The 21,215-nt window shown below is 52.3% G+C and overlaps 8 protein-coding genes across 8 annotated transcripts; 4 read left to right on the plus strand and 4 right to left on the minus strand.

Annotated features, from left to right (window-relative positions):
• Nucleotides 1-414: 414 nt before the first annotated feature.
• Nucleotides 415-891, plus strand: CTRU02_212880 (zinc finger protein; the record flags this gene model as incomplete). Its single annotated transcript, XM_036721447.1, has 3 exons — nt 415-419; nt 473-516; nt 572-891. 3 exons carry the CDS (start codon nt 415-417, stop codon nt 889-891), a joined length of 369 nt encoding a protein of 122 aa, XP_036586616.1.
• Nucleotides 892-1,064: 173 nt separating this feature from the next.
• CTRU02_212881 (proteasome component pre6) lies at nt 1,065-2,103 on the minus strand (the record flags this gene model as incomplete). Its single annotated transcript, XM_036721448.1, has 5 exons — nt 1,065-1,392; nt 1,450-1,837; nt 1,896-1,948; nt 2,010-2,016; nt 2,073-2,103. 5 exons carry the CDS (start codon nt 2,101-2,103, stop codon nt 1,065-1,067), a joined length of 807 nt encoding a protein of 268 aa, XP_036586617.1.
• A 763-nt stretch (nt 2,104-2,866) lies between these two features.
• On the minus strand, nt 2,867-4,539 carry CTRU02_212882 (C6 zinc finger domain protein; the record flags this gene model as incomplete). Its single annotated transcript, XM_036721449.1, has 4 exons — nt 2,867-3,652; nt 3,717-3,863; nt 3,911-4,402; nt 4,480-4,539. The coding sequence occupies 4 exons, from the start codon at nt 4,537-4,539 to the stop codon at nt 2,867-2,869; spliced, it is 1,485 nt and encodes a 494-aa protein (XP_036586618.1).
• Nucleotides 4,540-4,759: 220 nt separating this feature from the next.
• Nucleotides 4,760-4,969, plus strand: CTRU02_212883 (uncharacterized protein; the record flags this gene model as incomplete). The annotated part of the gene is made up of 1 exon (XM_036721450.1): nt 4,760-4,969. The coding sequence occupies one exon, from the start codon at nt 4,760-4,762 to the stop codon at nt 4,967-4,969; it is 210 nt and encodes a 69-aa protein (XP_036586619.1).
• Nucleotides 4,970-6,419: 1,450 nt separating this feature from the next.
• On the minus strand, nt 6,420-8,247 carry CTRU02_212884 (actin interacting protein 2; the record flags this gene model as incomplete). Its single annotated transcript, XM_036721451.1, has 2 exons — nt 6,420-6,452; nt 6,625-8,247. 2 exons carry the CDS (start codon nt 8,245-8,247, stop codon nt 6,420-6,422), a joined length of 1,656 nt encoding a protein of 551 aa, XP_036586620.1.
• Nucleotides 8,248-10,347: 2,100 nt separating this feature from the next.
• CTRU02_212885 (alpha- sarcomeric (f-actin cross linking protein)) lies at nt 10,348-12,999 on the plus strand (the record flags this gene model as incomplete). Its single annotated transcript, XM_036721452.1, has 4 exons — nt 10,348-10,862; nt 10,961-11,027; nt 11,091-12,070; nt 12,123-12,999. 4 exons carry the CDS (start codon nt 10,348-10,350, stop codon nt 12,997-12,999), a joined length of 2,439 nt encoding a protein of 812 aa, XP_036586621.1.
• A 733-nt stretch (nt 13,000-13,732) lies between these two features.
• Nucleotides 13,733-16,089, minus strand: CTRU02_212886 (vps9 domain protein; the record flags this gene model as incomplete). The annotated part of the gene is made up of 3 exons (XM_070205928.1): nt 13,733-13,924; nt 13,973-15,698; nt 15,752-16,089. The coding sequence occupies 3 exons, from the start codon at nt 16,087-16,089 to the stop codon at nt 13,733-13,735; spliced, it is 2,256 nt and encodes a 751-aa protein (XP_070060321.1).
• Nucleotides 16,090-18,633: 2,544 nt separating this feature from the next.
• On the plus strand, nt 18,634-20,520 carry CTRU02_212887 (uncharacterized protein; the record flags this gene model as incomplete). The annotated part of the gene is made up of 1 exon (XM_036721454.1): nt 18,634-20,520. One exon carries the CDS (start codon nt 18,634-18,636, stop codon nt 20,518-20,520), a length of 1,887 nt encoding a protein of 628 aa, XP_036586623.1.
• Nucleotides 20,521-21,215: the final 695 nt, after the last annotated feature.

Below are 21,215 nucleotides of genomic sequence, written 5' to 3' on the forward strand. Positions count from 1 at the left end.
AAAGGAAAAAAAGTAAGAAGGAAAGAAAAAATCAATGGGAAAGAGAGAACATCAAAAAGCCAAACCCAGTTTTCTTAATAACTAAGCCGTAGTTATATGCGTTGTTGTTGCGTGTTACCAGCCGACTACTACTATGTAGTAGACATCAGAACGTGGGCACAGCTTGATCCCCTGCCCATTTGGCGGGGTGTGCATCGGGAAGAATCAGGCACTGAGTGGCACACTAGGACCCCGCCAAATTTATCAGCAGTCACCAAATCTTTGGTGGAACCTTCTTCAACTCAATACCACCAGCAAAAGTTCACGAACATAGAGTCAGTCGCCCAGTCGCATTGTTTACCTAGAGATACACATCTGGACTGCGAAGCACAATACAACTGTGCCACCGGCAAAAACTTCTGATCCAGACATACCATGTGGTGAGCTGCATAGTGCCGCGAAACCCCTGACCGCCAGCTAAAGACAGTAACAGCAAACACGTTCTCAACGCGCAAGTCGCCATCCGCTCGCCATGCTGTACGTATGCCTGCAGACAATCAATGTACTATAACTAACAGATCCCGCTCCTCAGGCAAGAAATGGTTTGACTGCGCCGAGTGCCACGCCGAGCAGGAGAAGCATCCTCTCCTCCAGACATTCGACATGACCTTCGCCTGCAAGAAGTGTAAGAAGTGCTTCCGCAAGGACGCACAGGAGTTCGAAGAAGCCGACGAATACTGCCCACACTGCGATAATCATTTCGTCATTGACGCTGTTACGCCCAAGGCTGCCATTTCTGTCGAGGGTGAGGATGCCCGTAAGGACAGCCGTATGATTAAGGACGAGCGTGTCCGGCAACAAGAGGGGAGGACAATATTCGACCCCTCCGATGATGCGGACATGTTGGGCTAAGGAGGGGATTGGCTGGGTAAAAAGACAACAGATTGTGACAGCAAGCGATTTCATGGACACCATTTAAGTAGATTCCCCACGACGTCCAAGTCTAGAGGTGGTAGTACAATGGTATTTGGTTAGATACCCTCATCAGTGTCGTCTATCCGCGAACCCAACGCCTTTTCATGCATTTACTCATCACCATCACCGGGGCCTCTCGTGAGGATGGCCGCGCTTCCAGTGCCCGGCGTCCGGCCAGTCTTCTTCTTGGCCGCCTCCTCCTGCTTCTCCTGTTCGATGTTCTTGACGTAGTTCTCGATCTCCTCCACGGGGAGCATCTCAATAGTTTTTCCAGGGGCCATCAACGCGATCTCGATGTTCTTGGCTCCAGTCTGGACAACCTCGAGAAGCGACTTGATGGCAAGGCGGATGGTAGCCTCCCTGTCCATGTCTTCCTTGTAGTTCCGCTCGAGGAACTCGCGAACGGTCTTGCTGGAACGGCCAATAGCATTGGCTTTCCTACGAAAAGGGTTAACTAGGTGGCCTTTATTAGTGCATTGGGATCCAGGTTCCTACCATGCCGAGTAAATGCCAGAGGGCTCAGTCTGGTAAAGGCGGGGAACCTTGCTGCCGTTGTCGAAGCCGACAATGAGGGTGCTGATGCCGAAAGGTCTGACACCACCACTCTGTGTGTACCGTTGCTGGACACCAGCGACGTACTTGGTCATGTACTCGATCGAGGCGGGATCCTCGACCGTGAGTCTATGAGACTGGGCCTCTAACCGCGCCTTGTCGACAAGAATGCGGGCATCGGCGTTCAAGCCAGCGAAGGCAAGGCAGACATGGGTGTCGAGGAGCTGGATCTTTGAGGGGGTAATCCGAGTATCTTGCAGCTTCATAGCTGATCGCTTTTCGCATCCGAGAACGACAACATCTGTGCCTTTGACGCCGACCGCACATGTTCCTATGCCAACAGTGAGCTCTGGGGTTCGTCCTGCGAGGCGGCGGGGGCGCGGTATTACCTCGCTTGACGGCTTCACCAGCATACTCGACTTGGAAAACGTGTCCATCGGGACTGCAGAAGTTAGATGGCGAAGGGGAACGGCGGATATGAGTGAGGGGTGACGTTGACGAACCTGAAGACTAATCACGGCAGGTTAGCTTAACACGGTGAATTGCGGGCGGGAGGGGCGACATACCAGACAACGCTCTGTCGTATCCTGAAGCCATCTTTGTTATGTGATAGTCGTATAGAAAGTAATCTGTGCAGTGTTATGGGTTGAAGAGTTGTTTGATATTGCGGGACAATCGCTGTGTGATGGAAGGGGTACGGTCGGTGGAGGATAGATGGAGTAATAGAGAGGTAGGCAGGCTGCAGGTCTGACGAAGCTTCGGTACCTGCTGGCATGGAAGGCTGAAAAGCTCCAGGAGCTCCTGCAAAGCCCGGGGAAAGTCCGGGTAATGACCTTCTCTTGTAAGCTCTGAGCCTGGTCTGGTTGCGTGGTCTGTGCGCAGTTATTTGCAGTTTCCTTGACGGGGAGCCCTGCTAACTAACTAATACCTGCCAAACAATGATAACTGGTTATCCATACATGCAAAGTTGGTTTATTTCTCACTTTTGGTTTTGCTTCTATCGCAAAGTTTGGAGTCATGGCCAATCAAACATTGTTTATCATTCTTCAAACACTATCCAGGTGATACAATTCCCTCTCCTTATACGACCGTCATCGACGACGGTAAATGAAGGAGCTTAAGATTTACATGCCAGCAGTAGTTCCTCAAAATGGTGGCCAGTCCATGGCAACCACATATCTCTTTGATCCTTAGAAGTAACGTCGAACAGCCCGTATTCTCGCAAAATTCTGCCGAAACCATGCAGCCGAAATGTAACATATATCCCCTTAACCCTCACGTCTTTCTCAACTACCTCCAGGTAGGTTTTTGCGTACCCCGTATCTAGTCATGCTCTGCATAAAAGTGAGAAGCCAGCTCCTTAAAACTTGCCAACGTCGTACCATTGCCGGCTATGGAGGACGTTGGCAATATCTTGGCCTTTTGAAATCAGTCTCAGTCTGAAACTTTCGCACCACATAATCTCCAGCTCCCCGTCCCTCGAGGACGCATTGAGTTCACGATAAAACTCCATCGCCACGGTAAAAGGCGCAATGAGTAGGTCCGGCTGGACAGTGGTGCTGAGGGCGAAGTCCAATGCTCGGCATATCCTAGCTGCGAATTCCCGCCGCTGCTGGTAACTTGCTAAGTTGATCTGCAAGTGGTGTGGCAGATCAGGATACATGTTCGGAAAATCCTCGATCACAGGCTGGAAGATTGCGTGGTGCAGGGTTTCTATACAGCGATGGAGGAGTATCAACGTCATCCAGTAATGCAGGAACATGACGGAGGAAACGCCGTCTTTGAAGGCAAGACTGTCAGCGAAAGGGTCGGCGAAAGGCACTTGTTGCGCGACTTGATCGTCTGATTCCTCAATCCAGTACGTATAAGGATGCTCAGGCGTCGGCGCTCGAGCATAGGCATGCCACCCCTCAAGCTGTTGTTCAACCTGTAAACAGTTGTTCAATAACTCCTGGGCCTTCAAACGGCGTTGCAAAGTTGCTGCCAAAGGGATGGTGCGGTCGACTTTTGCGAATATTCCGGGTAGAGGGACAATGACGTCGAAAAGTCTGTCGAAAAAGGTCTTGGGGTGCCGCTCCCAGGGAATAGTGCACCAATCGAAAGATGATAGGAACGTCGCTTTCCTATAGAAGAGGGCGAGAGTAATCTTTCTTCAAGTGTCAGTTACTGACTAGCATGCGGGCTTTCAAACCCCGTGTTTTGTTTCTTACAGCACTACATCTATAAACCCTGACAAAGAAATGATGCGCGGGGAACTGGCAAAACTGTTCTGGACCGAGTTTCTTCACAGCATCCTGGTTTTCCTGAGGAACACCCCAGGGTGTAATACCGTTTGTCACTAAGAAAGACGGGTTTTGCTACCAGTTGTTAGCTGGATGTTTGAAAGGGAGAGTTGGTAACAGACCTCGAATAGGAAGGTGCAAATACCATCCGGTGGCCCGCTCTCGTTTCCAGCTGGCAGAAGGCTGATCATACTCTGGGCAGCCATATCCACCTCGTTGCCGTTATCCCAAGTCTCCAAGTCAACCGGCAAGTAAGGCGGGAACGTGATAGGGAACTTGTTGCGACTTTGGGCTTCATATCCGCGCATGACGTTCTGGAGTTTGGTATGCAGAGCCGCAATCTGCACGGCGTATACGGCGCCATTCTCGGTCAAGGTAATCAAGTCGTCCCACGCCGGTGCTAGTGGTTCGGTTGGTACGAGACGAGGGACCGTTTCCTCCGCAGCCTTGGACTTCGGAGACTTTTTGGACGAATGTACCTGGCGCGGGGGGTGAGATGAACAGCGACCACCGTCATCAATGGTTGCAGTGATGAAAACCATTTCACGCTCGTACCCAGCGCACTCACGGCCGCTGTCGATACATTTCCGACAGTAGGGTCGCTCGTTGTCGCACTAAGGCAGGCATCGAAGCGTCAGCTGTTGTCTCTCCAAAGAGGCGCCTTCTGGGGCTCTTCAGGGGGGAGGCTTACCTTAACTCTCCGAGCCCTGCATGTCTCGCACCCCTTATACTTACCACGGACTCCAACCATGGTGACAAATCAGAATCTCGAAACAAGACGTTGAAAGATACACAATGCCCATAGCTGGCCTAGCCTCTTCAAGATGACGAACACGGAAGGCAGGCGTAGACGCCGGTATATATCATATCAACAGCCGGAGTGGGACATGAGAGGTCTCCATCAGGATGTGGACGGGGCACTTCTTACTTTGGGCGACTGCCGATGCCAGTGGGACTGTTTGAGGCCAGCAATGGTTCGCGGGAAGCTGGTTGATGGTGTGCTGCAGCCCTACGGTGTGCGGATCATGACAACGTATGGGACAGACACGAGCAAGGGAACTGAACACTTGGGACAAGTTGGACGAATAAGATGGCTGCGGCTGCGTATGCAGGCTGGCCGCCCCGAGACGATCAAATATATGCCTCCCTTTGGTTTAGGGTCGGAGGCAGGGTGCGGGTAGATAGGGTCTCTCGATTGTATGGCGCCGAGGCACGATGGTGTGTCGTGACGCGGGAATATCATCTCTTGCTTTTTTCCCTGCATGAACGGCCATCAAAGACGCCATTATCTAGGCGTTCATCGACCGGATGCAAATCAATGGGCATATCAGTACTGAAAGAGGAAAATTAATTCCATCAAGGGCTTGTCTACAGGGGGATGCAAAGGTATGGAAACTCGCGAGAGTGGTAAATACACCGACGAAGGGCGACTCGATTGACTTGTTGCGGTGCAGGCCGAGACTAGACAGATTAAACTAAGGTAGAGTGTAATCAAAGTGTAAACGACCTCACGTACTTCTCCCCGGACCACTACGGTGTGCACGTCCCAGGTTTGCTCCGTAGGGCTGCATGCCGGTCCCAGACCGATGACAGGGGGTCGGGTTCGGAGGCCCCACGAGACATACGGGTCCTGGTCCCAGATTGGCTGCTTGGGGGCTGACATGGGCGGCTGCGGAGTGCCGCATAGTAAAGGGGCAAATAAGAGCTGAGCAAGTAAGATTCCGCCAGAGCATTGTCAGCCAGGCGGCGCGGAAAGCCCGGACGGGTCAGGCACTCAAGACAAGGGTGGGGGGGAAGAGGGAGGGAGGGAACGCAACCACGGGGGACGATCACACACGCCAGCGCCGGACTCGGGTGTCGGCGACGGGCGTGATTTTCATTGGTGTTTCGCGCTCGCCTTCTGGAAGCTTGGGGCTAGCGTACCGCAGCCAATGGCCGAACCTTGTGTACCAATCATGTTTTGTTATGTTTGCTTAGCGACATCCAGGTCACCAGCCCCCCAAAGGACTCGACACCTAAGACTTGACCTCGGTACAAATGGGTAATCCCGCTGCGGTTGAGGCTGGGGAAGGGGGGAAACAAGGGTCAGAGAGAAATGGAGGGTTAAAACTGAGGTGCTGCCGATGTCATCACGCTTTCGTCAACTTCCGATCTCAGACAACTCCGATCCAAGTCAACGTCCATCCCGTATGTCGGCCTGCAAGAAGCGGCCATGTGGATAAAGAAATGGCTGTGTCTTTTGATATGATATTCTAAGCTAGATTTTGTGCGTGTGTGATATCCAACCGATCAATGCCTGCCGAGGCTTTTCCCCCCCTCTCTCTCCCTCATCCCTCCGTAAGACAAAATTCAAAATATGCCTCGATTAGGAAATTTGTCTTCTATAATACGGGGCTGTGAGGTGCAGTCACGCACACGACACACACATACACACACACACACGCACACGCAACTTTTCTTTTACAGGCCACTGCCACATCGGCTAGACGGGTCAGTGGTTGGTTGGAAGTACAGCAGGTCACACACCGTGGCCTCCAATCCGCTTCTGCAAACCATTTCCATGACTCAGGCCCGAAAGCTAAAGCGGTTTTCTTCCGTTTAAGGATGGGGGTATCGTTTCTTGGCGCTTTCTCAGACGTATTTGTAGGGGTTCATGATGCCGTTCTGATTGGCCCAATGTCAGCATTCCTTTCACACACCATGCAGAGCTGAGGGTAGCGTGCGTGGGGGGCGGGCAGATGGGGATAAGAATCACAGTTCAAGAATGAGGGAGTCGTAAATGTAAAGATGACAGAGGAAGGGATGAGCGGAGTGTCAGGAGACAAGTAAAGCTTACCGGGTCGTAGAGATTCTTGATTTGCTTCATCAGGCCAACCATGCTCTCGCTTCGGCTGTAGCCGACGAACTTCTTCTTCGCCACACCCAAGCCGTGCTCGGCGCTGATGCTGCCGTTACGCTCCTGGATCCACTCGTAGACAAACGGCTCGAGGACCTTCTCGATACGGGGGTCGTATCGTCTGACAGCGACGTTGAGATGGAGGTTAGCGTCACCCATATGGCCGTAGCCAACGACACCCACAGCGGGGAACTCATCCGTGTCACCGACAAGACCAGCCGCTTCCATCTTGGCCTTGGTGTCATCAACGAGCTGGTAGAGGTCCTTGAGCGGAATCGAAACGTCGTACTTGTAGGTGCCGCCCCAGTGACCCAGACACTCGGGGATGCCCTCGCGCCAACCCCAGAGCGCCTTGATCTGCGTCTCGTCCTGCGCTAGCACACCGTCCGAGACGATCTCGTTAGACATGACGTCCTCGAGGAACTTCTCAAGCTTCTCGTAGTCGTGGTCACCGTTGGAACCGCTCGTCTCGACCAGACAGTAGAACGGGTGGTCTCCCTCGAGAGGGCGTTTGTTTTGGCGCACAGCATGGACAAGATCCTGGCTGCGGCCGTCCATCAGCTCGAAGGCGGAGAGAATCTCTCCGAGTTGACCCTTGGCGGACTTGAAAGCCTGCTGAGCCTTCTCGTACGACTCGAGGCCAAAGAAGGCGACGTTGACGGCCTGAGAGCGCTGCGGGCAGATGATGGAGACCTTGGTGATGATACCAATAGTACCTTCACCACCAATGAAGAGCTGCTTCAAGTCGTAACCAGTGTTGTTCTTGCGCAAAGTGCAGAGGTCATCGACAATGGTGCCATCAGGAAGCACCGCCTCGAGACCGAGCACGTTGCCGTGGAGGCTGCCGTAACGAAGCAGACGCAGACCGCCGGCATTGGTGGCGACATTGCCGCCGACGTGGCAGGAACCCTTAGCGCCAAGGTCGAGGGGGAAGATGTAGCCCTTCTCGGCCAGGAACTGGTCAGCAACCTCGAGGATAACACCAGCGTCGACGACGAGGGTACCGCTGACGTCGTCAAATGAGCGGATCTGGTTCATGCGGCTCATGTTGATGACAATCTCATCAAAGACGGGGACAGAGCCGCCGACAAGACCGGTGTTGCCGCCCTGAGGCACGACGGCGAGCTTGTGCTCGTTGCAGTATTTGAGAATCTTGCTGACCTCATCTGTTGATGCGGGCTTCAGGACAAGCTGCGACTGGCCACGGTACTTGCGCAGCCAGTCCTCGTTGAAAGCAGTAAGGTCATCAGCCGCGTCCGTCGTTACACCGTCAATGACACCAGAAGAGCCTAAGAGGTCCTTGAAGTAGGCGACGTGCGCATCTGTCACCTCAGCGAAACGGGAGTCCCGCTTGATGTCAGGGTACGCGTTGGCTGTGAGCTTAATCTCCTTCAAGCCAGCCTCCTTTGAGGGCCTTGTGCCCGTAGTGGACATGCATCGGGCGGCGGCGGTGACAACCGGGGCCGAAACCTGCCGCATCGCGTGCCGGCTGCCGGTGTTCAAAAGCGTCTGCCTCCGGGCAGCTGCCCGGAAGAGGGGCTGAATTCTCGCTCTAGAGGCCATCACAACTGCTTAAAGCACAAAAGAAAAAGGTAAGGGTGCAGAATAGGTCACCAACCAGCCGGATTATTGCCCTTTTGCGTGTTGTTTTGGCAGGAAGAGACGGTGGCTCCAGAGAATTGAGGGTTGAAAAAGTTGCGTGAAGTTCAAGATTTAGAGGGTATGGTCCCGATTTCGGCTTTAAGCACTAAACCCCTGTAAGTTCTGCCAGTAACTGGAACGGATTTGCCAACCCGATGGCGTCAGAAGTCGCTGCAGCGTGGTGTTGGAGCTGTAGAATTCAGCGGCTCCCGCTATGGCATAGGTAGTTTAGGTCGGTGCAGTAGTCCCGATAATCCTGCTCGGCATATCTGCTGTTTTTCGCCGTCGGCAAAACCATCTCTCAGGCCGAGATTTTCTGCAACACTAAATCCTGCTATTCGACACTGTATCGCCCAATCATTCCTTGCCCAACCAAACCCCCTAGTTCCCCGGCTTGGCCTGCAACTAATTAACGTCCCCGTTGGTTGTTCCTCTTAACGCAGATCTTTGGATGACGATATCTAGGCACGCGATGACTCTCGTTCTGATCCCATACTATGTAGACAACTTCTTAGTCAGCGTTGCTGAAGACCAAATTGAGCGAGGCGCAGTTCAACCTAAGACGTCGCACAGAAAACCAGACTGAGTACGTGTCAACACAAACCTTTTTCATTCTAAGATTGTCTTATTCACTGGGTTTGTTTCCTCCCTGTGCATATTGAACCGTCTTCTTATAGTTGTATCTGCGAGAAGTTCCAGGTTGAGAAGGAATTGTGGCTTAGTATCACCACCCACTTGACCCTATCCGCACTGACAGACCTGGCCACATGCTCAGGCTGCACAAAATTCCTAATTTTTCAGACCAAGTCTGACCTCAACATTCTTCGTCTCATGCCGTTTGTCTCGGCTAGGGACGGGACGCGTCGCAATATGGCTCGAATGCTCGCTGAAGGGCCTTCGCCAGTCTTAGTGTGCATCGGCCAAAAGACTTCGGGCCAGCACCAGCATCAACCAGTGCCCGGCCTGTAAAACTGAAATACTTGGAATTGGTGAAGTGTCCTTGCAAATCTCCATCTGATGTCTTTGACGCGATCCTCGTTAGAGTTCCCGTACTGCATTCATGCGTTCTCAACGTTCCCTCCACTCGGAGGGTCCTCGGGGAATAGAGCGCCAGACGGCGGCACGGGATAGACGACGTTGTGGATTGAGAAACTGCCAGTGGGCAATCCCATCCTTGACTGGTTTGCCGCTCTCTCCACCAGACGGGAGTGGCTGAAGGAAAGAATGTTCCAAGAATCCAAGCACCACCAGTAGAGGCCATTGTTCAAGGATGGGCAACTAAGGTAGCCCGGCGAATAGCATAAAGACAATACCAGCAAGCCTCCCCCTTATCTCTTGCAATTGCCTTATCCGTGACGGCTAACACTTTTGGCGGCGGCCACATTTGGAAGTCACGGCCAGCATGGCATCCTTGGGGATCCCTGCTGATCAGCTTCAAGCATTATGGCATGCATGAGTGGCTTCGACAGTGGGACGAGGGGGCGGGCCTGTTGGCGCCGGGGTCGAGAAGGCGAAGGAGTTACTGTCAACGAGTCGAGAGGCCGATTTAGTGGCGGGATCATCGGGGTCCTGGGAGAAAGGGTGCGTTCCTGATCGTAGAGTGGAGGAGACGGGAGACAGGCTGTTGTTTCAGAAGGGATATGGCGCCTGGGGGAGACCTCGTTCTGTTTGCGCCGCGCGACGTCTTCGTCTTTACTTGGGAAGAGACTGACTGCGGACTGACTAGAGGAGTGGTGGTATAAACAACGAAGGACTCCCCTATTTCAGATTCCGTGTGGCCAGTCCCTCCTCATGTTCTTGTTATTGTGTTGCTATTGTGTTGGCCTCGTTTGTTCTCAACTCACTCTGAACTAGCAATAGGTACCCGGGCGCCACAAAGCCATCCAAAAGAAACGTTTCCCCCTTCATCCTGGAAAACCGGCAGTTTAGCCGTTATCGATAAGCCACTTCACTATCGAATCCCGGCGCCTGCAGCGGCCGAACGCTGCCAATCAACTTAGCGAGCCACTAGAATTGTCCGAAATGGCGTCCACTACGGAAGCCCCTCAGGGGCTTCGCCCACTGTCAGGTACAAATCTGCCTGGCAACGTCCAGTGCAACGAGGAATTCCCCGAGTTTTGTTTACATGACCACTCGGCCGGCACCCAGTCCATCGCCGGCAGTCGCACCTCTACATCTTCGTTCGCCTCCACGACCCCGACCACACCGACCAACACCGAACACCCATCTACAACACATTCTTCCCCCGTTTCGAGAGTTCGCACAAACAGTGGCGCCAGCTCCTCCCCAAGCCCCAGAAGCAGACGAGACAAAAAGGAGTTGCACGCTGCCCGATTGCAGAGATCTGGGAGCAGTAGTCTTGCGTTAGCACGAAAGGAGAGCACCGCAAAGAAAAATCGATTCCGCTCTGCCACAGGGTCTTCGCCCGCTGACGCCCTCGCCGCTGTTGAGCCTCCTCATGACCAGGGCTTAACGAGGATGGCGTTTGCTGAACAGCAGAAATGGATCACTGTCCAGCAAAAGACCTTTACCAAATGGTGCGAGACGAACCCCACTCCCGACCAAAAAGAAGAAGAAGAAGAAAGATACTGGTTTTCTCTGTTATAATCGTGGGCTAACATTTGTTTTTTGGCAGGCTTAATACTAAGTTGGAGGCTCGTTCACTCGAGGTGAAGGACCTCGTTCTCGATCTTAGCGATGGTGTTAGTTGAAGCCCCTTTTCCACATTGCGGGGTTCTCTTGGCTCACAGACTCTGCAACCCCAGGTTATCCTCATCCATTTGCTAGAATGCCTGTCCAACGACACGCTCGGGCGCTACGCCTCCAAGCCGAAGCTTCGCGTACAACGATTCGAAAATGTCAACCTTGGCCTCGACTTTATCAAGTCCAGAGGTATCCAGATGACCAACATCGGTGCCGAGGATGTAGTCGACGGCAACCAGAAGATCATTCTCGGCCTAATTTGGACTCTCATTTTGCGGTTTACGATCAGTGATATCAATGAGGAGGGCATGACGGCCAAGGAAGGTCTACTGCTCTGGTGCCAAAGAAAAACTGCTTGCTACGATGAGGTGGAAGTCCGTGATTTTAGCGGCAGCTGGAATGACGGACTTGCCTTCTGCGCCCTGCTCGACATTCATAGACCAGACCTCATTGACTACGATGCCCTGGACAAGTCAGACCACCGGGGCAACATGCAGATGGCTTTCGATATTGCGCACAAGGAGATTGGTATCCCCAAGCTGCTAGATGTTGAGGACGTGTGTGACGTTGCTAAGCCCGATGAACGATCGCTTATGACCTACATCGCTTACTGGTTCCATGCCTTTTCCCAGATGGAAAAGGTTGAGAATGCAGGCCGTCGTGTGGAGAAATTTGTCAACAACATGGCTGGAGCCTGGGAGATGCAGAGCGCGTATGAGAGGCGGATGAGGGAGCTGTTGAGGCAGATTAGGGAACAAATTGAGAAGTGGCAGCAGGCTACGTTTCAAGGGACGTATGCCGATGCTAAAGCTCAAGCTAACGAGTTTGCTGCGTTCAAGAGGGGCAAGAAGAGAGACTGGGTTGCTGAAAAGAGTGAACTCGCTACCCTCTTGGGTAACATCAAGACGAAATTGGGCACATACAGACTGCGGCCGTATGACCCCCCACCAGAGTTGTCGCTTGAGACGATGGAGAAGGAATGGACTGGTTTGTCACAGACAGAGATGAAGCGGGCGCAACTGATCAACGAGACCATCAGAGAGTGAGTACCGTGTTACCCTCGTTTAGCGGTACTTGTACTGACTTATTTATAGCATCAAGAACGCGCTCCGCAAATCCTTCGCCGACAAGGCCAACGATTTTGCTATGGCACTGAACACCATGCAGCTAGCCATCTCAGGCCTCGACGGTGACGTCGAAGACCAGTTGCACCACGTCCGCAAGATCAGTGATAACCTCCCGCCCCTGGACAAGTATCTAGAGACCATCGCCGCTGTGGATGCCAAATGCCAGGAAGCCAACATTGAGGAGAACGACTTCACAACCTACACCTACGATGAACTAGTCTACGAGCATGGGCTTGTCAAATCGTCAGTGCAGAAAAAGCTCGCCTTCCTTGACAACCAGATGGTCGCCCGTAACATGACCAACCTCACGCCTATCCAGCTCGAGGAGTTCGAGTCCGTCTTCCGTCACTTCGATCGCGACGATACAAACTCCCTTCAGGAGCTTGAGTTTAGCGCCGCCCTAGCCTCCCTCGGTCTTGTCTTCTCCGAGGACGAGATGCACGACTACTTCATGGAGACATCAAAGGGTCGCGATCATGTTACCTTTGAGCAGTTCATCCGCTTCATGGTTGATGTCACCGAGGACCAGAACACGGCAGAGCAGGTCTTCCAATCCTTCCGGGAGGTCGCAGATGGCAAGCCATATGTCACCGAGATGGACTTGCGTCATTCACTCGTGCCCGACGAGGTCATTGATAAGCTCATCGAGATCATTCCTACGCACAATGGTCCTGACACTGCGGAGGATCGCGGCATGCCTCAATATGACTACATCGCCTTTATGGAAAAGCTCATCAATGATGAGAAGGAAGCCGGTAGCGTGCCGAACGGCGTGCTCCAAGAGCGTACCAACCGCGGCAACGCAGTCCCGCCCAAGGATCCCAAGTTGAATGGTAACCACTGAACAACCTGGAAAGACGAAGAAAAAAGAAAAAAAACAAGAAAAAAAACAAGGCAATTAAACAGTAAAATTACGGACAACCACGGGGAAACGGGTGGGGTCACAAGGGAGATTTCTTCTCGTCAAGGTCCTTTCTTATGTCCAAAAACACAAGTACAAAAAACCCAGGTATATACCACCTCCATCACTATACACTAGTTTCCCTGGGCGAAGGTCCCCGGACAACCCCGGGCTTTGTAACAGGTTCGGGGAGGGCGGGACAGGCGTTCAAGCATCGTTTCCAAAGCATGGTTGGGTGTTACGGGGCGCCGAGCGAGTCTTGTCTCAGGGAGCGAAATGGATATTCTCTCCTTCTGTGAGGTACATACACACACAAACAAGTAGAAAACATTTTTCTTTATTCGATCCCACCAAAGGAATGGATGCTTCCAATACCGCTCTGACCGTGCAGTTGGAACATGACGGTCTCTTCTTCTCTCAAGTTCTGTAGAAACCCTATCTCTAATAATATCAAATGACCTTCCTTATATAGTGTCCAGTTACTCGTCTTCTGTGTGCACTTGTCTCTGTACGCCCTTCAAAAAGACGACTGCCATCTACGATCAGAATGGCAACACAGATAGTTAAAAAAAAAAAAAAGGAATGTATGGAAAACGCCAGTATCCAGTATGCTATTCTTATCCCATCACATCCTCTCTACAGTTGCAAGAAGCCACTCTGACCGTTATTCTTCATCTCATTTCGTTCCTTCAAAAGCCCCCATATCCTTTAATGTGTTGGCAAGTCTTCTATAGTCACGCAACAGCTCGAGCACCTCGTTCAACCTAAGGTCACCCGGGTTCTGCAGCTCCATAAATCTTTTATTAGGCGGCTGAACTTTGGGCGCTTGTTTAGGGGGCAGAGCTGCTGCAATGTCTGGGAAAGCCTGCTGGAAGAGTTAATATTCAGCTTTGATGCTTAGCCAGAGGGAACATACCGTTGCCAGATCGCCGCCATCGGCGGCCTTGGCTGGAACATCTTTTGTAGGTGTATCTTTAGCAATAACTGGAGTAGATGCAGTCCTGCTTAGCCCACGAATCATACTCATACCAGAGAATCTGGAAAACGAATTGCCAAAGTTGCGCACAGAGTCGAGAGGGTTCGAGATGGGAGCCGTAGATGGCGTAGGCGGAACCTTCTCCTCTCCTTCTTTTGAAACCACGGCTTTCTTGGAACTGCTCGCGCTGCGGGAACTGTCGACGCTGCGGTCTCTGCTAGGCTTGCGACCGCCAATAAGATTCAACACTTTGTCATCTTGCACAAGGGCCCGACGAGTGTTATCGACCTCCTCCGCGATGTGGACGGAACTAGCACCGCTAACTGAGCCCTCTTCCTCGGGGGGCGGTGTGCTGACCAATTTTCTAGCATCATCTAGTGTTTTTGGCACCACGAGACCTTCACCGGATTCAGTCGGCGAGCCTTGAGACTCGCGCAGTTTGCCGACAAGAAATTTGTAGCTGTCACCCAGACTGGTCGATATAGTCTTCAGATGCTGATCGGCAGTGTTGAGCACAGCATCACTAGCGGCTCCTATGGCCTGAGCAGGCGTGTTGACTAGTTCACTCAGTCTCCTATTTCGAGCTTGAACTGCAGCACGGAGCCCGGATGAAGCCGAGGGTGACGGTGGTGGTTTAGTTGGGGTTGCGTTGCCAATATTGGTCTCCACCGTGGTGTCCGCTGTTACCGTCAATCCGGGCGGGAACGCCGGAGGAAACGTGTCCGCGCGGGGGGTTCCTGGCTGGCTCGGTCCTCTGGCAGGTCCTTGGGGCAGCTCGTCCGCCCTCAACGTAGAGAGATCAACCGTTTCCAGGAAGCTGATAGCCGCCTCCAGATTCGTTAGGCAATAGGCGGCTTCCCCGGTCAACTTCGTCTCCCACCTAAAATACTGGATGAAGCGTAAGTCGCTGATAACGTTTAAGTGCTCAGGGGGAAGTGTAATGAGCGTGTAAATGAGCATTGGCATAATCTCATCTGCAGAAGCAGAAGGGTGAAAATGTGCCAGTGTTTCCACAATACTCTTGTGAGCCGCCTTCAAGTGGTGTAGCTTGCCGAGAGGATACCGCTTCTCATTCATGAGAACCAGGTCTCTTCTGGCTTGCTCAAGCCATTTCTTGATCTCCTCTGCCTTTTCAGCAACTGCCTCAGGAGATTGCGACTTGTCTTCACCAAGGTCAATCCCCAGGTCGGCGGGACCGATGCCGACTAACGCGAGCGCTGCCGTCTTAGATCGCAGCTTAGCGTCTTGTGCTTCATCTTGAGTACTCTTGTGACGATATATCTTCTGATATATGCCTTCACATAATCTTCTTTCGACTGCTTCCTCGATAATCCCGCGTTTAGCCTCGATCGCTTTCCGTGCCTTCTTCTTGTTCGCGAGCTCCTCTGCGGTGATCATCTGTTGCTCTGGCTCCGCTTTAGGAAGAACTTTAGGTTTGTCTTTGCTGCCGATGGACGCTGCCTTGGCTCGAAGCCTACTGGCTGTGGAGACCTTGGATGACGTGGAGGGGGCAGGCGAAGCATCCCGATTATGCCGATAGACCAGGGCAGAGATGTGCGTGTTGATGTGGGTTGATGCGACTTGGTAAAAATCTTGGAATAGCTGCGAAACGTCGTCGATGTTAAGCGGCGTAGGGTGAGTTTTAGTGGTAAGAGATTCAACGAAGCTGGGCACTGTCAGGTGCTTGTTCGTTGGCCGCCAGTTAGCAGGGGATCCTACCTGTCGGTCAAGCTCACCAGCTCGATTGGCAGTTCGCCCAGATCCACAGATCCTCTTCCATCAAATCCGTCGTCGTTATCCATAGAAGGTCTCGTCTCGAAGGCATCTGGGGCATCGGATTCATCTGCTGGTTTCGACTTGCTGGAGACGGCCGGCGTGACCAACGGGTCGGGAGTGGTGCCATTCTGGAATGTTTGGGCTCGTTTCGGTACTCTTAGAGGGTCGCTGTCTTCACTCTGGCGAGTGAATGACGGCGCTCGTATCGTGCTCGGTCGAGCGGCCGGCGACTTGGAGGGGCCGGGGGGCGCCATGAGGGTTTCTACAGTGCTGGAAGCCATCTCAGTCAGCTTTGCAGCTTGGGAAAGAGCGATAGGCAAGTTGATATCATAGAAGCAGAGGACGCATACCTGTTGTCGTCAGGGCGGCATTAAGTATCGGCCAGGCTTTGAAACCCGATATCAGAGGAAAGAGATCCCTGGCGGCGACACCTGGGACAGTTGAGTCGCGTGCAAGCGGATTTATGCCATAAATGGAGCAAGAGAACAGGGATGATGGCTTGTTAGTTGGCCAAAGATGGCAGCTATGTTTCTATTCGCATCTCTATCGAAATGATGTCAGCGTCTCTGTGAGAGTAGCACGATCTGGCCGGTGCCTGCGCTGATAAGCAGATGAAAAGAGCTCGGAGGTGGAGGTTGATGTCTTTGAAGACGCAAGCTTTAGGGAATGAGGTAACGCAGGTAACCGAAATGTACTAGTAGGCAAGGTAGCTCTTGTCCCCGCTCATGTCTTAATGGAAGGTGTCATCTGCAGACGGACCCGACATTCAGTGCATGCATGTGTTGGGGGGTTCAGGTATGACAGGGGATGCCAATTAGCTAGGCACTGGTGGCTCGTAGGCAACCTTCCACATGGGCATGAGCCTCCTGGTCATTAAGGTCGCTTCGTGTTCAGTCAGCTGTTCCTGTTAGGATGCAATCAGCACGAATTGAGCGCCCATAGCCAAATGTTTCAGGACTTCCGCCACTGACTCGGCCTGTGGCTAAGCAGCTTTCCATAATGCTGCTCTGCTTCAAGTGTCAGGCGAGTCCCCCTCTGCCCAGGCCGCCAATTTAGGGACGAGACTTTCAAGATGTTACCCAGATTCATCGTATTCAACCGTCGCCTATTCCCTCGGGAATGTCAGTGGCGTGCAGAGGAGAAACAGCGAACGGTAATAAACCGAAAATTGAAAGAATCCGATCAGTTTACTAAGGCAAGGGCTTTAAAAAGTTGCAACACAGTAGATCAGTACTTAGGTAGGTATAGAGTCAATGACAGCGGCAGATAAGCGACGGCCGCCGCCTGTAGTCGCTGTGGGTTAAAGGATATTGAAGGAACTCTTGGTATGTGCCGACCAGCCCTCTCGTAGTGTACCTCCAAACCCACATATCTCTCTCAGTGCAGCCCTTGACATTGGAATCCAAGCCCTGTGTTGGGCTAGCTTTCTTCCTGTTGAAAGTGCCGTCAACTATACGGCCACCACATTGGATACAGAGGCTCCGGTAGAGCTCACACCAAGTAGGTGACACCTTAGCTGAAGTACCAAGGCACTTGTGACCCGCGTGAACACAAATACCGGAATCACAATACTGGAATCGCGGTAATTGCTCTCCACCCCAGAGTTGGAAGTACCACCAGGGCCGTTGCGCTTCTCGCTACGTCCTGCAAACCAGATATTGAAGCGCCCGCCGTGTGTCGCTTAGATAAGTTCTTACAATCCCTGGTATCCATATGTTGGAAGTCTTAATAGCTTGTTACAAGTTGGCACAAGAATCCGTTGGCAGTACATGATATACTGTTCGAAAAGTATGTCACCACCAAAGTATGCAAGGCATATTTGCGCAGCAAGCTTGAGCACCTCCAGGTAACGTTCCCAAGCCGCCTCAGCATTGTATATTGCCCATTCAATCACAAACCCCCAGTGGTGGAAGCCTGAGCGCGGTTCATGCCAACAGCTAAGGAGACTAGCGTATGTTCAACCTAAATGGATGCTTTGAGACCTCTGAGTGGAAAGCTGTATGGTGTTACATTTGCGCTGGCTGACGGCTCGCCTTAGTTGCTCATCTCGCTGGAAAAGCCAGGTTGACCATCAGCTGGCTATATTAACTGATGAGCGGGACAACAAAAATACCTGCCTCTAGAATTGAGCATACTATGTATGTGATGTTGAGATTATGGTAATTGGCCAAGCATCTGACTGGCCAGGATCTTCATCTTTGAGTCTTTCTATGAATCCCGTTCTGTTTGAACATGAATTCTTGCCCAGGTTGGTGCCATATTAGCAGCAGATCGGCCTTAGCCACTCTAACATGCGGGATTGAGACGGGGTTTTCTAGCAGCCGAGCGTCCGCTGAAGACGACCTTGATGCCACCGGAGTGGCGGATGACTGACAGTGGATGTCAGGCACCAGACTAGCCTAAGAATAAGGTCATGCACTGTCCAGAGTGGCTGTGGTCACATGCTGGTGTGGATGTCCCTGATTACGTCTTATCAAGTGCCATGAGGTTATGGGTACCAACCCCCCAAGATCTGTTAATGAAATTGCAGCCAGTTCGCATTAGATCTTAACAGCGATCTGGGGGCGGAGACCGGCCGGACACAGGAGTGGGTTATCACACCTGGTCCGTGGTCCTCCGCGACTCGGAATCAACGTAACACCGCCCAACCGCCCACCTGATGTTGTCATAACCTGGGTACACGAGTCTTCGCACCTCAACATCGGCATCATTGATCCTGTTCACCCTTCCCCCGACTTCGACGTACATCACAGATCCTCACCGACATCCTCTGAATGTACTGATTCCCTATTTTTTTCTTTCCTCTTTAGTTTCTCTAAACAGATATGCGGTTAAAACTTGAGACAGGAGGGGAATGCACCTCTGCTGGCAGAGTTACAGCCCAGCTGCTCTTATCGTTTCTTGCGGTATCGCCTGCCTTGGCATCCGTTGGGGATGCCTCTCACAACGTACAAGCAATCCTTCCACCCGGACCACTGATACCGCCTAGCTCTCCACAACCCGTCCCAGATGAGCATCTCTTCACATTGCGACATATTTTCCATCATGGCACATATCGGCATCCTCAGTTGCACAGGCGCAAAGATGTTCGCCACTCAAACGAGGCCGATAGTCAAGTGTGGCTGGCAGAGGAGGATGGGTTTAAGAAGGAGAAAGTCATGCCTCTGAAGGCCCGGAGTTCACCTCTGACGATAGAGCGTATGGTAGATCGACGACCCTCTGTCGTGGACCCCATGGTTACCGAAGCCCGACAACGCGGATACGTAAACATCATGTCTCCATCATCTTGGACCACCGACGAGGTTCCTGGCCCCAACATTACCGACAAAGGGACTGTTCTGAGTCTTGCGCTTATGGCTGCGAACGCATACGTGGAGGAGGAGGGACAGGCGGACTGGGAAGAGGTTGGCGGTCCATACAACAGAAGCGCAGACTTTGGGTGGGAAACCGATGGTTTGCGTGGCCACATTTGGGCGGATGCGACGAACTCGACAGTCGTTATTGGGTTGAAGGGCACATCCCCGGCGGTTTTTGATGGGGATGGCACTACCACCAACGACAAGGTCAACGACAACTTGTTCTTCAGCTGCTGTTGCGCCCAACAAGGACAATGGACCTGGCATCAAGTGTGTGATTGTGCCACTTCCACTTACTCATGCAACAACACCTGCGTTGTTCAGGCACTCCAGGAGGAGAATCGATACTACACAGCCGCCAAGGAACTGTATTCTAACGTTACCGAGATCTTTCCCAACGCCAATATCTGGTTGTCCGGCCACTCTCTAGGCGGTGCGGTCAGCTCTCTCCTAGGTCTCACCTATGGCCTTCCTGTCGTTACTTTTGAAGCCGTGCCGGAGGCGCTCGCTGCTGGAAGACTCGGCTTGCCTGTGCCGCCAGGAGCAGACCAGATGGTCCACCAGGCTCGCCAAAACACCGGTGCATTCCACTTCGGCCATACGGCCGATCCTATTTATATCGGTACATGTAACGGTGCCACAGCGACTTGTTCCTTCGCTGGTTATGCTATGGAATCTGCCTGCCACACTGGAGTAGAGTGTGTCTACGATGTCGTGGCAGACAAGGGGTGGAGAGTCGGCATTGGAACGCACAAGATTCGGTCCGTGATCCACGACGTCATCATGAAGTATGACAACGTTCCTGTGTGCAAGGCCACGCCCGAGTGCCGCGATTGCGTCAACTGGAAGATGTACGAAAGCAACGGCACAGAGACGACTACGACGTCGAAATCCTCGACCACTTCAAAGACCCGTACGCGCACCGCGACCTGTCAGACACCTGGCTGGTGGGGTTGTTTAGATGAGACGACGACTACCGCTACAGCCACAACAACAACATCAACATCGACGACGTCAACCTGCAAGACGCCTGGCTGGTTTGGGTGCAAGGACAAGACAACAGCAACAACAACCACTACCACTACTACTTCGACGACAACAACCAGTGAATCCTCCACGACTACCTGCGCAACTCCAGGGCGGTTTTGGGGATGTAAGGATGCGGTGCCCACCTCGGCATCACTGATTGTTACGACTACCTCTCACCCGATTACAGCAGCTCCTACGGCGCCCACAGTGACGCCAACCACGGCGCCAACGAAGGCTCCATCGGAACCTGAATGCCGCCGGAGGTACTGGTTCGGATGGTGTAAGGAATGGGACCAGAAATCCGAGGGTCTCATTGAGGAGATTTAAACATATAATGCTTCAGATTGCTTTGTATTACATTCACTGGTGTTCAATGGGTTCGGGGTACAGGTACAGGTACATGACAATCATCAACTAGCAGGCGGCGTTTGGGTATGAGAATTAGGCACATATAGCAGCTGGCTCACGCTGGCAATGCATCAAACCACAAAGAGTTGATTCGATATTTTGATCTTCTCACAATTAAATATCCATGTCTTCTGTGCTGTATTACACCGTATCAGTGTCCCTTATATACCATGGTACTAAGATGGCGGGGGCGCGGATTGGATGGAGCGCATGGAAAACCACTGTACTGTGTTTTACTCTTTGATTTCAATGGTTCTGCACGCTGGATCCAATTGCAATTCACGCCATCTGGCCGCTCAGTGTTTGTCCAGTCAGCGCAGTAAAATTATGCTCTAATGCATCCTTCTTAGACTTCTCTCGCCAGCTTTTGGCCGATACTTGTTTGGACTGAAGGGCTGTATGTATATCATTCTGTCGGGCGGGCTACAGCAGATCCCGCTTCATTATATTTCTTATTCCGCCGGCTGCCAACTTGGTGGCCTAAAAGCATAAAACGTGATGTAACTCCAACTTGAAATCGACATCTCCAGTGTTCGAAAGTGTTTTATCTGAACTTTTTCACAGGGTGACACATTTAGGCTCACCTCATAGGTGTCTGATTCTCTGCCTTTCAT

The sequence above is a fragment of the Colletotrichum truncatum genome (assembly GCF_014235925.2).
Source record: "Colletotrichum truncatum strain CMES1059 chromosome Unknown Contig_0009, whole genome shotgun sequence".
Lineage (NCBI taxonomy): Eukaryota > Fungi > Ascomycota > Sordariomycetes > Glomerellales > Glomerellaceae > Colletotrichum > Colletotrichum truncatum.